The sequence below is a fragment of the Theropithecus gelada genome, chromosome 15, assembly GCF_003255815.1.
Source record: "Theropithecus gelada isolate Dixy chromosome 15, Tgel_1.0, whole genome shotgun sequence".
NCBI lineage: Eukaryota > Metazoa > Chordata > Mammalia > Primates > Cercopithecidae > Theropithecus > Theropithecus gelada.
Window position 1 is genome coordinate 81,813,417 of NC_037683.1, and position 12,211 is coordinate 81,825,627.

Sequence of the window (12,211 nt, forward strand, 5' to 3'; positions counted from 1 at the left end):
TATGGGGAATGGGATGTTGGAGACTGAGTAGAGACTAGAGGAAAAACAAAAACAAAAACAACCTCCCCCGACTTGCCATACCATTCTTTTAAAAAAAAGTTAATTGGCAAATTAAAATTGTATGTATTTATGGGGGTATAATATGATGTTATGATATACGTATACACTGTAGAATAATTAAATCCAGAGAATTAATATATTCACCTCAAAACCTATCTTTTTTGTGGTGACAACATTTGAAATTTACTGTCTTAGCAATTTTGAAATATACAATGCTTCACTGTTAACTACAGTAACCATGCTGTGCTGTAGATCTCAACAAAATATATTCTCCTGTCTCAACTAAAACATTGTACTCTTTGACAACATTTCTCCATTCCTCTCACCCCCTCCAAAAACACCCATTCTTTATGTTGAAGAGAATGGCTAAAATGTCCCAGCCGGTTTCAACTGACAGCTTTAGTGTTTTCCCCATCACATTTCAATGTTATTAATAAAAAGGGGAGGGGCGATATATAATTAGGACAGGCTGAAAGTACCATTGTAACCACTTTCTTGACTTCACAGAAAAAGTCCTCCTGTTTTCATCTGTAAAATGGGAACTGCATGAATACCATTCTTCTTTTCTTCAACCTGCAAAGAAAAAACAGATGCAAAGCCTTTTATCAATTGCAAAACAGTATACAATGTGTGTTATTACTCACAGTTGTCTTACTGTGACCAAACACTTTATAACCCTGTGGCGAGTCAGCCTTACTCTCAGGAAGTGGACAATATTTGGGGAAGGAGAAGCAGCAAGATATTTCAGGATGGTAGCCTTGGTGGATCCAAAAATTCTTTGAGAGAAATGGGAGATAGAACTTTCTTCCTGCTTTGGGTTTTATCCTGTTAGTCTTTTCTCTCTTCACTCCTATTTTCTATGGAGAATTTCCTGGTTTTGGAGTTTTGGTGAGTTTTATGGAGAGGAGGCAGAAAATCTTTAGCTCCAGCAGAATGAAAGGATACATGCAAAGGAACCTAGCACAGTACCTGGTACCCAGTTCTCTTTTAACTTGGTTTTATTCGTTCACTCCTGGTAGGACATTAATAAGGGTTTTAGCCTCCTCCTATTGAAAACGATTAATTCAGTTAAAAATCCAGACAGTGTGGACAAATACAGGGTAGGACAAGCCTGTTTCTAAAGCAGGAGCTGGGTAGGGAGGGTGAGAAGGGCGGGAAGAATAGAGAAATACGTGTCGTCTGTGTTGCTGCTGTTGCAACCACCACAACAAACAAACAAGTGAGAAAAAAAAAAAAAAGAAAAGAATTGTCCATACCGGAAAGTGTGCTGTTTTGGAAGAGGCTGGGGAAAGTGTGGATGGCTCCAGTGGGTCCTGTTGGATTGAAGTCTGACAGTGGTGATTCCCTTCAACAAATGGTCGTGGTGGGAGGGTACACACACACACACACACACACACACACCCCACACGCAGCTCCCAGCCTCCGATTTCAGCGCTGGCAGGAGATAACCATTCTCAGCTCGCCTTTCCAGGGTTATTTTTGGCTGGGGCTGTTCGCTGATGGCAAAAGGTTTCAGCCCCCTCCCAACTCCTTCCCCGTCCTTGTTCTGAAGAGAAACTGGTGCGTATAGGCTGCGCACTCCCAGGGAGACCTGGAGAGGGGCCGGGCGCGCGAGAGGAACCCTGACTCTGCCCAAAGTCTCGCCTTCCCGCCGGCTGTTTTCTGGCGGAGGGTGTGCCCCGGAGGGCGGCGATCGCGGGGGAAGGCTGGGGCCAGGCGCGGGTGGAGGCGTCAACGGGGTCGGGCTAGCAGGCCCTGGAATCGGGCTTTTGGGACACCCCGAAAGTGAGTCCAACTTGGGAAGAAACTGAGGGCACCTCTGGCGGTCTGGCAGCAGAGAAGGTGGGCGGGAGAAAATTTTATCGGAAGCCAGAAGCAAACTCTGCCGAGGGAGTCAGTGAGCGGCCTCGCGGAGAGGAGGGGCGGGCGGTCCCCCGGCGGGCGGGTGCAGGGCGCAGGGCGCCGACCTGCTGGGGAGGGGGCCCGGGCACGAGGCGGAGTCCCGGCACGCAGCCAGGCTGGTGGGGGCCCCCCGGCAGGCTGCAGATTCCCTCCGGCTCAGGGAGCCGCAGCAAGACCGGCCAGGAGGCGCCATGGAGGGGAGCCCCATCCCGGTGCTGACGGTGCCCACCGCGCCCTACGAGGACCAGCGGCCGACCGGTGGCGGGGGTCTGCGGCGACCCACCGGCCTCTTCGAGGGCCAGCGCAACTACCTGCCCAACTTCATCCAGAGCGTGCTGTCGTCCATCGACCTGCGCGACCGCCAGGGCTGCACCATGGTGGTGGGCAGCGACGGCAGGTACTTTAGCAGGACGGCCATCGAGATCGTGGTGCAGATGGCCGCGGCCAACGGGGTGAGTGACCGGATGCCCCTCGCTTCCCGCCTCGCCGCCGCCATGCGCTCTCCTAGCCCATGTCCCCCGACTGCCTCCGGGCCCAGTTGGGAGGCCCCCGCCCGGCTCCGCTACCTCACTCCGGCTTCTTTACCCTCCAGCGCCCCACCCCCGCCGCACCCGCAGCCTCCCTGGCGCATCCCGGACGCCGGGTTCTATTAGTACCCACCGCCCCCAAAAACATTGAGGGGTCTCCGTCGTTCCTGGAGCCACTCCGGGCGCCCGGACTCTTCTCCGACTCTGGCCACATCCCGCACCTGCTCATTTTTCTTTCGGACATTGTCTTGCCCGGCCCTGTCATTTCCAAGGCAATTCCTGGGTTTTCATATTGTTCCCAACACGTTCGCTGCCCACCGTCCCCACACAATCTTCTTTCGTAGGCTCCCAACAAAGTCCCCCGGCCCATGCCCTTTTTGCAATAATCTCCCAATCCCCTAAGTCTTAGCTCTGCTTATTTAACAGTAGTGGTGTCACAGAACACACACACACACACACACACACACACGCACGCGATCCCTGACATATTTGGCAAGAGTGGGCCCTGAAGGTTTTTAATATTTTGGTTCTTTAACCCGGTAGAATTATTGAATGATTTATTTAATTAGGGTAGGGATGGAGTGGATCAATTTGTTTGATGTTAAACAGCCTGAGCTCGCAGTTCCCAGGAGGCATATCTCTAAATGGTCTGAAATGAGATTTGCAGTGGTTTTCTTAATGCAATTCCCAACTTCTCTCCAAATGCCTTTTGGCATTTGACAACATTTCATGCCTCTTCCTCTTTCGGTTTTCATCCTTGTTTCCTCTCCTTTCTCCCACGACCTCGTAGTCTTCTTTTGCAATCCAGATTCTCAGACTTCGGATTTTTCTCCCACTGCCCCTTTCCTCACTGTCCTATAACTATAAGCACCTTTTGGTATAGCCCCATATCCCAGTTTCCTCTTTCCCAAGTCCGGCAGCATCTCAAGGACATCTACAAGAGGGATACCTAATTTCAGGGGTCGCTGAATTATCTGTGGAAAACATTGTCTAAAAAAGTAATTTCATCCTTATTCATGCAACCAGAGCCACACTCATAGAATTTTTCTTTAATGGAAAGTCTCTTGCAGATGTATAAATGAGTGTTAACATATTTAAAAGCAAAACTGAACAATTTCCTGGCATTTGAATTTTCTCCTTCCAACCCTCTCCTTTTCATTTTCTCGTTTATTATTAAAAACATTTTTAAAGGATCTCCATGCTTCATATTTATCTACTATAATTTCCCCTCCTCAGTGTCTCAGGGATGGGGAAAGATGATTTTTTAAAAAACATAATAAAAAACAATTGGGAGAAACAGGGCCAGTAGTGTTGGGGTGGGTGGTGGAATTGTGATTTTTGACTCCAGCAGACAATGATGCTGGAGATACGGGGTTTGCATTTCTCTCTGGCTGCTCTCTTGGGATTGATGAAGATTGGCTAGAATCAGGGAGTTGAAGAGAGGTTGACAAATGGTCTTTCACTCTTTTCTGACAAGGCTGTTCCCATGGAGTGATGGAGAATAATGAGCCTTGGGAGAGCTATGGGAGCTCTCATACTCCTTCCCCGGCCAATTTTTTTAGGGAGTGAGAGAAACATGGCCTGTCCAATACTTGTGTGTCAGGATATTTTTGAAGCTACAGTTGTTGATTTGCATGGGAAAATTTATGTCTTATTTCTTGGCCCACTTTACCATAAGGACTCCTCAGTTTCTTACTTCAATGGGTCTTCTATGACAAACACACTTTATTAACTCTAAGAGTGAAATTTATTTTAGCAGATAATTAGCATAGGTCAATTATGCTTAAAATAGAGTCAAATTTAACCTACTAGCTGTTATAGAGGACAGATGACAAATTAAAATCCACACAGAAGCATCGAGTCTTAAATAATCTGAAAGTACTACTTCTAAGAGGGGTGAGCATGTGTGAAGGGAATGGTGGACATGTTTCAGAATTTCAAACAGCCAATTTTAACCAATCATTTCCTCATTTTGTTCTCCTTCTTGGGGTCTTATGCTAAAGTGAAATGAATAGCCATAAGGCTGGCTTCAGGAGAAAGATGGTCTAAAATAACTGGATAATTATAAGCAAAATTGGTCTTGAATGATTGAAAATTGATAAGAATGTGCTTATCTCCTGATTTGGCACGTTGAGTTAGACTCAGGAGTACTGAACTTGTATTCCAAATGCTTTAGTCTTTTTTGATATCCTATTGGATAGTCATAAACAGGCTAGAAAAATAGAAAACTAGAATTTATTCTCTTTGAACTGACAAATCTGACCAGTGGGCTGCATTCTTTGTATCTGAAAAATCTTGGTTTTGATTGAAAAAGTTAATTTTACAAAGCAATTTTCTTTTTTTAAATTAAATTTCATTATTTTTTTTTTGAGACAGGGTCTCATTTTGTTGCCCAGGCTGGAGTGCAATGGCACTGGCACAGTCTTGGTTCACTGTAGCCTTGACCTCTCCAGGTTCAGGTGATCTTCCCAACTCAGCCTCCTGAGTAGCTGGGGCTATAGGTGCACGCTGCCATGCACAGCTGATTTTTGTGTTTTTAATACTGATAGGGTTTCTCTGTGTTGCCCAGTCTAGTCTCAAACTTCTGATCTCAAGAGATCTGCCTGCCTTGTCCTCCTAAAGTGTCATGAACCACCGTGCCTAGCCTACAAAACGATGTTCTATGAAAAATTATAGTTACTCTTTGATTATGTAATTGCTGGGAGAGAAGAAAAACATGGAATTTCTAAAATGACGAACTATATTACTTATATTTTAATATCTCATAAAGTTTGAAATAGACATTTCAAATATAAACATGTATAAAAATTTTTATAAATTAAAATATACAATTAAAACATTATTAAATTATTTTATTATAAAATTGTAGAATCAAAAAACATAAATTTAAACAATTTTTAAAAAAATTTGTTTTGGGATTTCCCAAGGAGTGATGGAGAATAATGAGCCTTGGGAGAGCTATGGCAGCTCTCATACTCCTTCCTGGGCCAACTTTTTTAGAAAGTGGCAGGAATATACCCTGTTCAGTGTTTATTGTGGCTTAGGATATTTTTGAAGCTATAGTTGTTGATTTGCTTCAAACTTTAAAAAATTTATTATAAAATTATGGAATGTAAAAAAATTTATAAAACTGAAATTTTCAAACTTTCAGAAAAGCAGAGAGATGAGATTAATGGCACTCATAGACAAACATAGAACATAGATTGTAAACATTTTGCTATATTTGTGTCATGATTATTTTTTTGCTTGTCTTTGAAAATATATTGAAGAAAATGACATTTTGCCCCTAAATTCCTTAGTACAGATTTCTAAAAAATAAGAACATTTTCCTATATAGTTACAATATCATCTTTTCAAACAAAATAAAAAATCGTTTTTTTATATCATTTGTTACCCAGTCCACATTCAGATTGCCTCAGTTATTATGAAATGTCCTTTTAGTTTTTGAGACAAAGTCTTGCTCTTTCACACCGCCTGAAGTGCAGTGACACAATCATAGCTCATTGTAGCCTCAGACTCCTGGGCTCAAGCGATCTGCCTGCCTCAGCCTCCTGAGTAGCTAGGACTATAGGTGCACACCACCACGCCCGGCTAATTTATTGTTTTTGTAGAGATGGAGGTCTCACTACGTTGCCCAGGCTGGTCTCAAACTTCTGGCCTCAAGTGATCCTTCTAGCTTGGTCTCCCCGAAATATCTTTTGTGGCTGGTTTGTTCAAATTAGTTTCTTCTAATCAAGGGACACACATTGCATTTGATTATTTAGCTCAATACTTTTTTAACCTAGAAAGTACCCTCACTCTTTGTTTATGTATTTATTTAATGAAATTGACTTGTTGAAAAACTAGTCAGTTGTCCTGTAGAATATTTCCCCTTCTGGAATTTTCTGGTTGCTTTTTATGGTGTCATTTAACTTTTCACTCTGTTTTCTGTTTTTCTGGTTAACTGGAAGTTAGTTCTAAAGGCTTTTAGTCCTGATATGACAAAATACCAAAAACTGGGTGACTTACAAACAACAGAAGTTTATTTCTCACAGTTCTAGAGACTAGCAAGTTCAAGATCAAGGCATCCGCAGTTTTGGTATCTGGATAGGACCAACTTTCTGGTTCACGGAGTGACCTTCTTGCTGGGCCCTCACATAGTGAGAGAGACTAGCTCTCTGGGGCCTCTTTTATAAGGGCACTAATTCCAATCATGAGGGTTCTGTCCTTATGACCTAATGACCCCCTAAAGGCCCCACCTTCTAATACCAGTACCTTTGGGGTTAGGATTTCAACATATTAATTTTGGGAAGACATACACGTTCAACCCATTGCAAGGTTTAGTTAGATTCAGGTTCAACTTCTTTTTTTAAAGAATATTTCATAGGCAATAATGTGTATTTATATCCCATCATTAGTGATGCTGAGATGATCACAAGGTTAGGGTGATCACTGCCTATCTCCTCCATTATATTCCCCCTTGGGTCAAGTCAGTAGTCTGTGACGTGAACTTTGTACTGTGTATATTTAGTTATATTCTGTATCAATATCTACTTGATTGTTTTAGCATTTATTAATCATCCTTGCTTGAGATGATTATTTCATTAGGGGTTTAAAAATGGTGAATTTCTAATTCTCTAATTCTATCTACATGTTTTAGCTGGCATTTTTCTATAAGCAGACCATTTTCTTCACAACTGGGTTATTTGGCTACCCTGAAACATAGTTCCTTCTGGAAAGGCAGAGCATATGTTTTTTTCTGTCTTTTCAAAATTACTGGTGTTTGGAGTGAAGATTTAGTGAGTTAACCACCTCCACAGGTGACAAATGAATTTTGTTTTGTCTCACTTTTGCTTTTTAAAATATCACTGTGGATGCTTGGATTTTTATATTTAATTTGAATGGATTAGGGAATAAATGAGAAGATAGTTTTTATCTGTTTCTGCAGTTTTTATGTGGCTATGTGAACTTACATTTAAAAATTTCCAGAAATATTTTAATTCCCCTTTAAAAATATAAACTATGTCATACTATAGAGCAAGGGAAAAACCAATCATGTAAAGAGTAAATAGTATAGTTTAAATGAATTGTGGTTAAGCTTAATTGGTAACTAATTAGTTTTTTATTTTCTTTCTATTTTTATCTGCTTCAGAGCCTCTTCAGCGGTTTAGATCTTCTATGTATCAAATTATTCTAATCTCTTAAAAAGTTTAAGAGCTAAAATACAACACAATGACTACAGGAATGCCTTTGTCCTTTTCTGGGTGGGTACACCTAAGGTAACTTCTTTTCCTCTTCTTTGTTCTCTTCTTCTTTCTTATTCTTAAATCACCTTCAATATTGGACAGATGACAGCACTGTGCCTGCCTCAAGATGTTTCTGACATTTTCTTTTCTTTCTTTTTTTTTTTGAGATGGAGTCTTGCTCTGTCACCCAGGCTGGAGTGCAGTGGCACGATCTTGGCTCACTGCAACCTCCACCTCCCAGGTTCCAGCAATTCTCTCACCTCAGCCTCCTGAGTAGCTGGGGTTACAGGCGCGCACCATCACACCCAGCTAATTTTTTGTATTTTTCCTAGAGATGGGGTTTCACCATATTGGCCAGGCTGGTCTTGAACTCCTGACCTCAAGGGATCTGCCTGCCTCGGCCTCCCAAAATGCTGGGATTACAGCTGTGAGCCGCTGTGCCCAGTTGTTTCTGACCTTTTCTACAAGTCTTCTTTCTCTGGAGATGACATTATGTAATACCACTGTTCAATAGATGTTTCTCTGATGATGAAACTGTTCTATAATCTGCGTTGTCCCGACCATTAGCCATATGTGACTACTGAACACTTGAAATGTGGCTAGAGCAACTGAAGAACTGAATTTTGCATTTTACTTAATTAATTAAAATAGAAATGCAAATAACCATAAGTGGTTAGTAGCTACCATACGAGACAGCAATGATCAATAATTTAGCATTTAAAATCGATTCTGTTTTGTTTTCAAAAATGGAGTCTGACTGTTACAACCCAAAAGAACAATAGGTTAAATTAACATAAATCACCAAACACTACATACACATTTGGGAAATCCAAACCAGATTTTTTTCTTGTGATAACCACACCGTCTTTTGATTTTAGCCTTGGAGGTAATGCAGTATGGCAGAAAAAACCCTGTATCAGCAGCTGGAAGACTCACCTTCTTTTCCTAGCTCTGCCATATATTGAACAAAAGAGTCAAAGTCCATTCAGATAGTTGAAGGGCCTTGGAATTTTGTTTTTGGTTTACACATACAAGTTGGAGGGCAGATGCGTTAGCCTCTTGAAATATCCAGAAACCACTTACTTCCTCATCTAAAAATCAGGTATGACAGCATCATTTAATTATCCTGGGAATCAGATGAAGCACTGCACATGAAAGCATTCTGTAACATCGATAGCACTGGGAAATGTAAAGAACTTTTACTGAAATATAAAGGCGTATGGTCAACCGAATATACCTCAGATAATTATGATTTGACTGTATGTATTGAATATAACCTGTAGTGGGCCCCTTGGTAAACAACTTACAGTTTTGTTGCAAGTTTTAGCCAAGAGAAAATTTGTTGACTAGTCATGCCCTATATTGGCCACATGATGAGCAGCAATGTATTAACATGCAGTGCACCTTACAGAATTCAAGAATGTCTCAGTGTCTTGTGAATAGGAAGTTGAAATACAGTGGTATGCAGAAGGCTGGCTCAGTCGGAGCCTTGGATTGTCCTCCGGATAGATGTTTGTGCAGGTTGTATTTGATTCCAGTTGGCCATGAAAAGCTGGTTGCTCTAAAGAATGAGAATATACTTGGTTTGGTGTTTACTAGAACTATCTGGGGAACAAATCTTGGCGTGGCCCCCAAACCAAGCAACAAAGATTTGGAAGTGGAGCAAAGTGGGATGTGGTGGTGGCTCGGGGAGGGAGAGAAGGAGGAAGGGTAGAAGACAGCAGGGAGGGAAACCTATGCTTCAATACCTAGGGCTTCTTTCCTGGAATGGATCTGAGAGTCTAGGATTGGGTGGCTAACATCTCATCTCTAGAAGGGAGAAAGAACTGGGTGGTGATTGCTTTGTATTTTCTACTGAACTTCACTACAGAATAGGTGAGTGGAATGGGCTACTATAGTCCAGACATTAGGGAGGACAGGTTTGTGATACATTAGAAAACTTGAATGAGCCCTTCCATGATTCTCTCTTCCCTCTTTCTGCTTCCCTTTCTGAATCCCCATCCCCAAGTTGTGGAATTAGCAAATCTATTATGTGAACAACAGTAAACTTACTAGAGCCCTTGGCTCCACCTATCTCCCTGTTTGTGTCAGTTCATTCTGGATGCTTTTAGTCTGTGGTCTTCATTCACTCTTTTTATGGGGAAGTAGAAGGAGTGGGAGAGGTTGTGAGAACAGCTGGGTCCTCCCAGTTGCTGGAGTGGTTATTTTAAGCTTTGTTTAATGTGTCCAGAGACCCAGATGGCATTTTTAACTAAGCTGCTTTATTAAATCTTGTGATAAAGCATAGTGATGTTTATTGAAAAGGCAGACACACATCAGCAACATTATGCGTGAAACTTGCTCTAAGAATTTTCTATAAAACATCTGTTCTCTTTGAGCCTTTTGTGAACTCTGGAAGTTTGCTAGTTTCTATACAGACTTGAGGACAAGAAGTTGGAACCCACTTTTGGAGAAGTCCAAGCATAGGTATTGGAGTCATTAATCCTAAGTCTCTCAGTTTTAAGGCCCCGGATACCCTTCTGTTAGACAACAGTAACATGAACAAGCACTGTAATAGCATTTAAACAAGATTATTTGGAAATAATGGACAAGAAAAATTAGTATAAATTGTTCAGGGATTTTAAAATTAAAGATAAAAAGCTGGGGCTTCAATGGCCTGTGTCAGCCCATAGCCTTAAGAGTTAATTCACAAACACTCAAGGTTTGGCCAATACACCTCCACTACTTCTACTTACCACAGTCAAAGGGACATTTTTAGATTCTTTCATCTGATTTGACTCTCTTAGTTACAAATAAGAGGATATCTAGAATATATATGTGACTCGTTAAAATGAAAATCCACCTTCTCTGAGTCTTCAAATATCTTTCATATCTTACATTTTTAGTGACATCAACTTTTGGAATCATGTCTGTAGTTGTATGAAAAGAAAAGTTTCAGGAACATTCAACCTCAAAAGTTCTTTTTCTTAGTCTGAAGTCATGGAAGCATTTGACTTTTACTTTCTCTTTTTAAGTTTGGACTAGTAGGTATTTTGTATAAATATATTTAATTATTGCCTTTGTATTGTTTTTCTCTAGTAAACATCCTGGTTTTTAGCTATCAATATCCAGTTTTACATTTAGGGATTTCTAATGGAAAGAGAAAGGAATCTGAAATCAGAGGACAAGAATTTATTCTACTTGGCAAAACACATACAAAATACTGGAAGGAGAGTTTAACGACAAATATTTAATATCTATGACATGTAAAAAGGTTTTCCAAATCAAGAAAAATCAAACAATTCAATACAAATATCATCAATATTAACACATGAACAGGTGGCCAACCCTATTAATAACCAGAGAAATATAAATTAAAACAATCCATCAACTTGTAAAAAAGGATGAAATTACCCAGAGTTGGTGTAGGTGTTGGAAAATTGTCATGTTTGTATACTGTTCATAGAAGTTAAATTGCCACAACTTTTTGGCCAGGCAATTTGGAAGTATATATCTAAATTAATAGAGTAGTTGTTTTAATAACCCAGGAATCTCTTAATCTAAGAAACTATATTGTAGATTTTTCTAGAATAAATGTACAAACTTCTATGTACAAGGGTACTCACTGCAGCATTTTGCTAAGGAAAAACTCAGAAAAAAAAATCTATATGTTCAACAGAGAACAGGTACATAATTTATGACACAACCACATAATATACACCACTAAAATAAAGGATATAAATTTATATGTAGTATGAAAAAGATGTGAATGATAGCTTGTTGGTGAAAAAGAGCAATGACTGGAATATTGTGTGTAATGTAATCCTGCTTTTCTCTATATTATGTAGGCATAGAAAATAGGATTAGAAAAACATACTCCAGTCAACAGTGGGTATCGCTTGGGTGGAGGGAGTGTAGGATGGGGAAGGAGAGTCCCTTTTCCTATCCCATATACATCTCTGGATTTAAAAGATCATACATGCATTTGCATTACCTTCAAAATTAAAACAATAATGAAGACAAAAGGAGAAGTTTTGGATTTGAATCATGATACTATTGTTTGCAACTTACATGACTGTGGGGAAGTCACCTCCTGGGGTTTATTTCCTCATTTATAAAAATAGGGAAAGTAATAATACTTGTCTGCGTATCTTCTAGGGTTGTTGGGAGGATTGAATGTGATAATGGGTTACAGCATTATGAATTATTTTATTTACTCATATAATACAATTATTATAAAAATATTTTACTCTGGTTAAAATAAAAGAAGGACGAGTTCGTGTGTGTGTTTTAGTCCCAGTAGCTTTACTAACCAGAAGGCGCCTGCTGATGTGGTGATCACAGTTGCTTTGGTGCAGCTTCCTCTTGACTTTTGGCATTTCTCCATGCTGCTAGCTAAGGCTGAGGTGATGACTGCTGAACGTGTGATCTCCTCCCCGTCCCAGCACACATTTGTGTGCGTACTCACACTCATGCACACACAAACACACACATGCGCACTCTATCACAGTACATGAA

At 40.6% G+C, this 12,211-nt stretch overlaps 2 protein-coding genes across 3 annotated transcripts in view; one reads left to right on the forward strand and one right to left on the reverse strand.

Annotated features, from left to right (window-relative positions):
- Window positions 1-217: 217 nt before the first annotated feature.
- Window positions 218-2,876, reverse strand: LOC112608194. 2 transcript variants are annotated; one of them, XR_003115958.1, is made up of 2 exons: window positions 1,317-1,374; window positions 218-633 (listed from the first exon to the last, which is right to left on the reverse strand). XR_003115958.1 is itself a non-coding variant. In XM_025359941.1 (2 exons), the coding sequence occupies exons 1-2, from the start codon at window positions 2,857-2,859 to the stop codon at window positions 562-564; spliced, it is 309 nt and encodes a 102-aa protein (XP_025215726.1). In that variant the 5' UTR covers window positions 2,860-2,876; the 3' UTR covers window positions 218-561. The 2 variants fall into 2 exon arrangements, 1 of the variants encoding a protein (XP_025215726.1); XM_025359941.1 differs by lacking the exon at window positions 1,317-1,374 and adding an exon at window positions 2,623-2,876.
- The window catches only part of PGM5 (phosphoglucomutase 5), a 189,196-nt gene continuing 178,526 nt past the window's right edge, over window positions 1,542-12,211 (forward strand). The window contains exon 1 of the mRNA XM_025359939.1: window positions 1,542-2,414. Within this exon, the coding sequence (XP_025215724.1) occupies window positions 2,154-2,414 (261 nt within the window). The 5' untranslated portion in view covers window positions 1,542-2,153. The remainder of the gene's footprint in view (window positions 2,415-12,211) is intronic.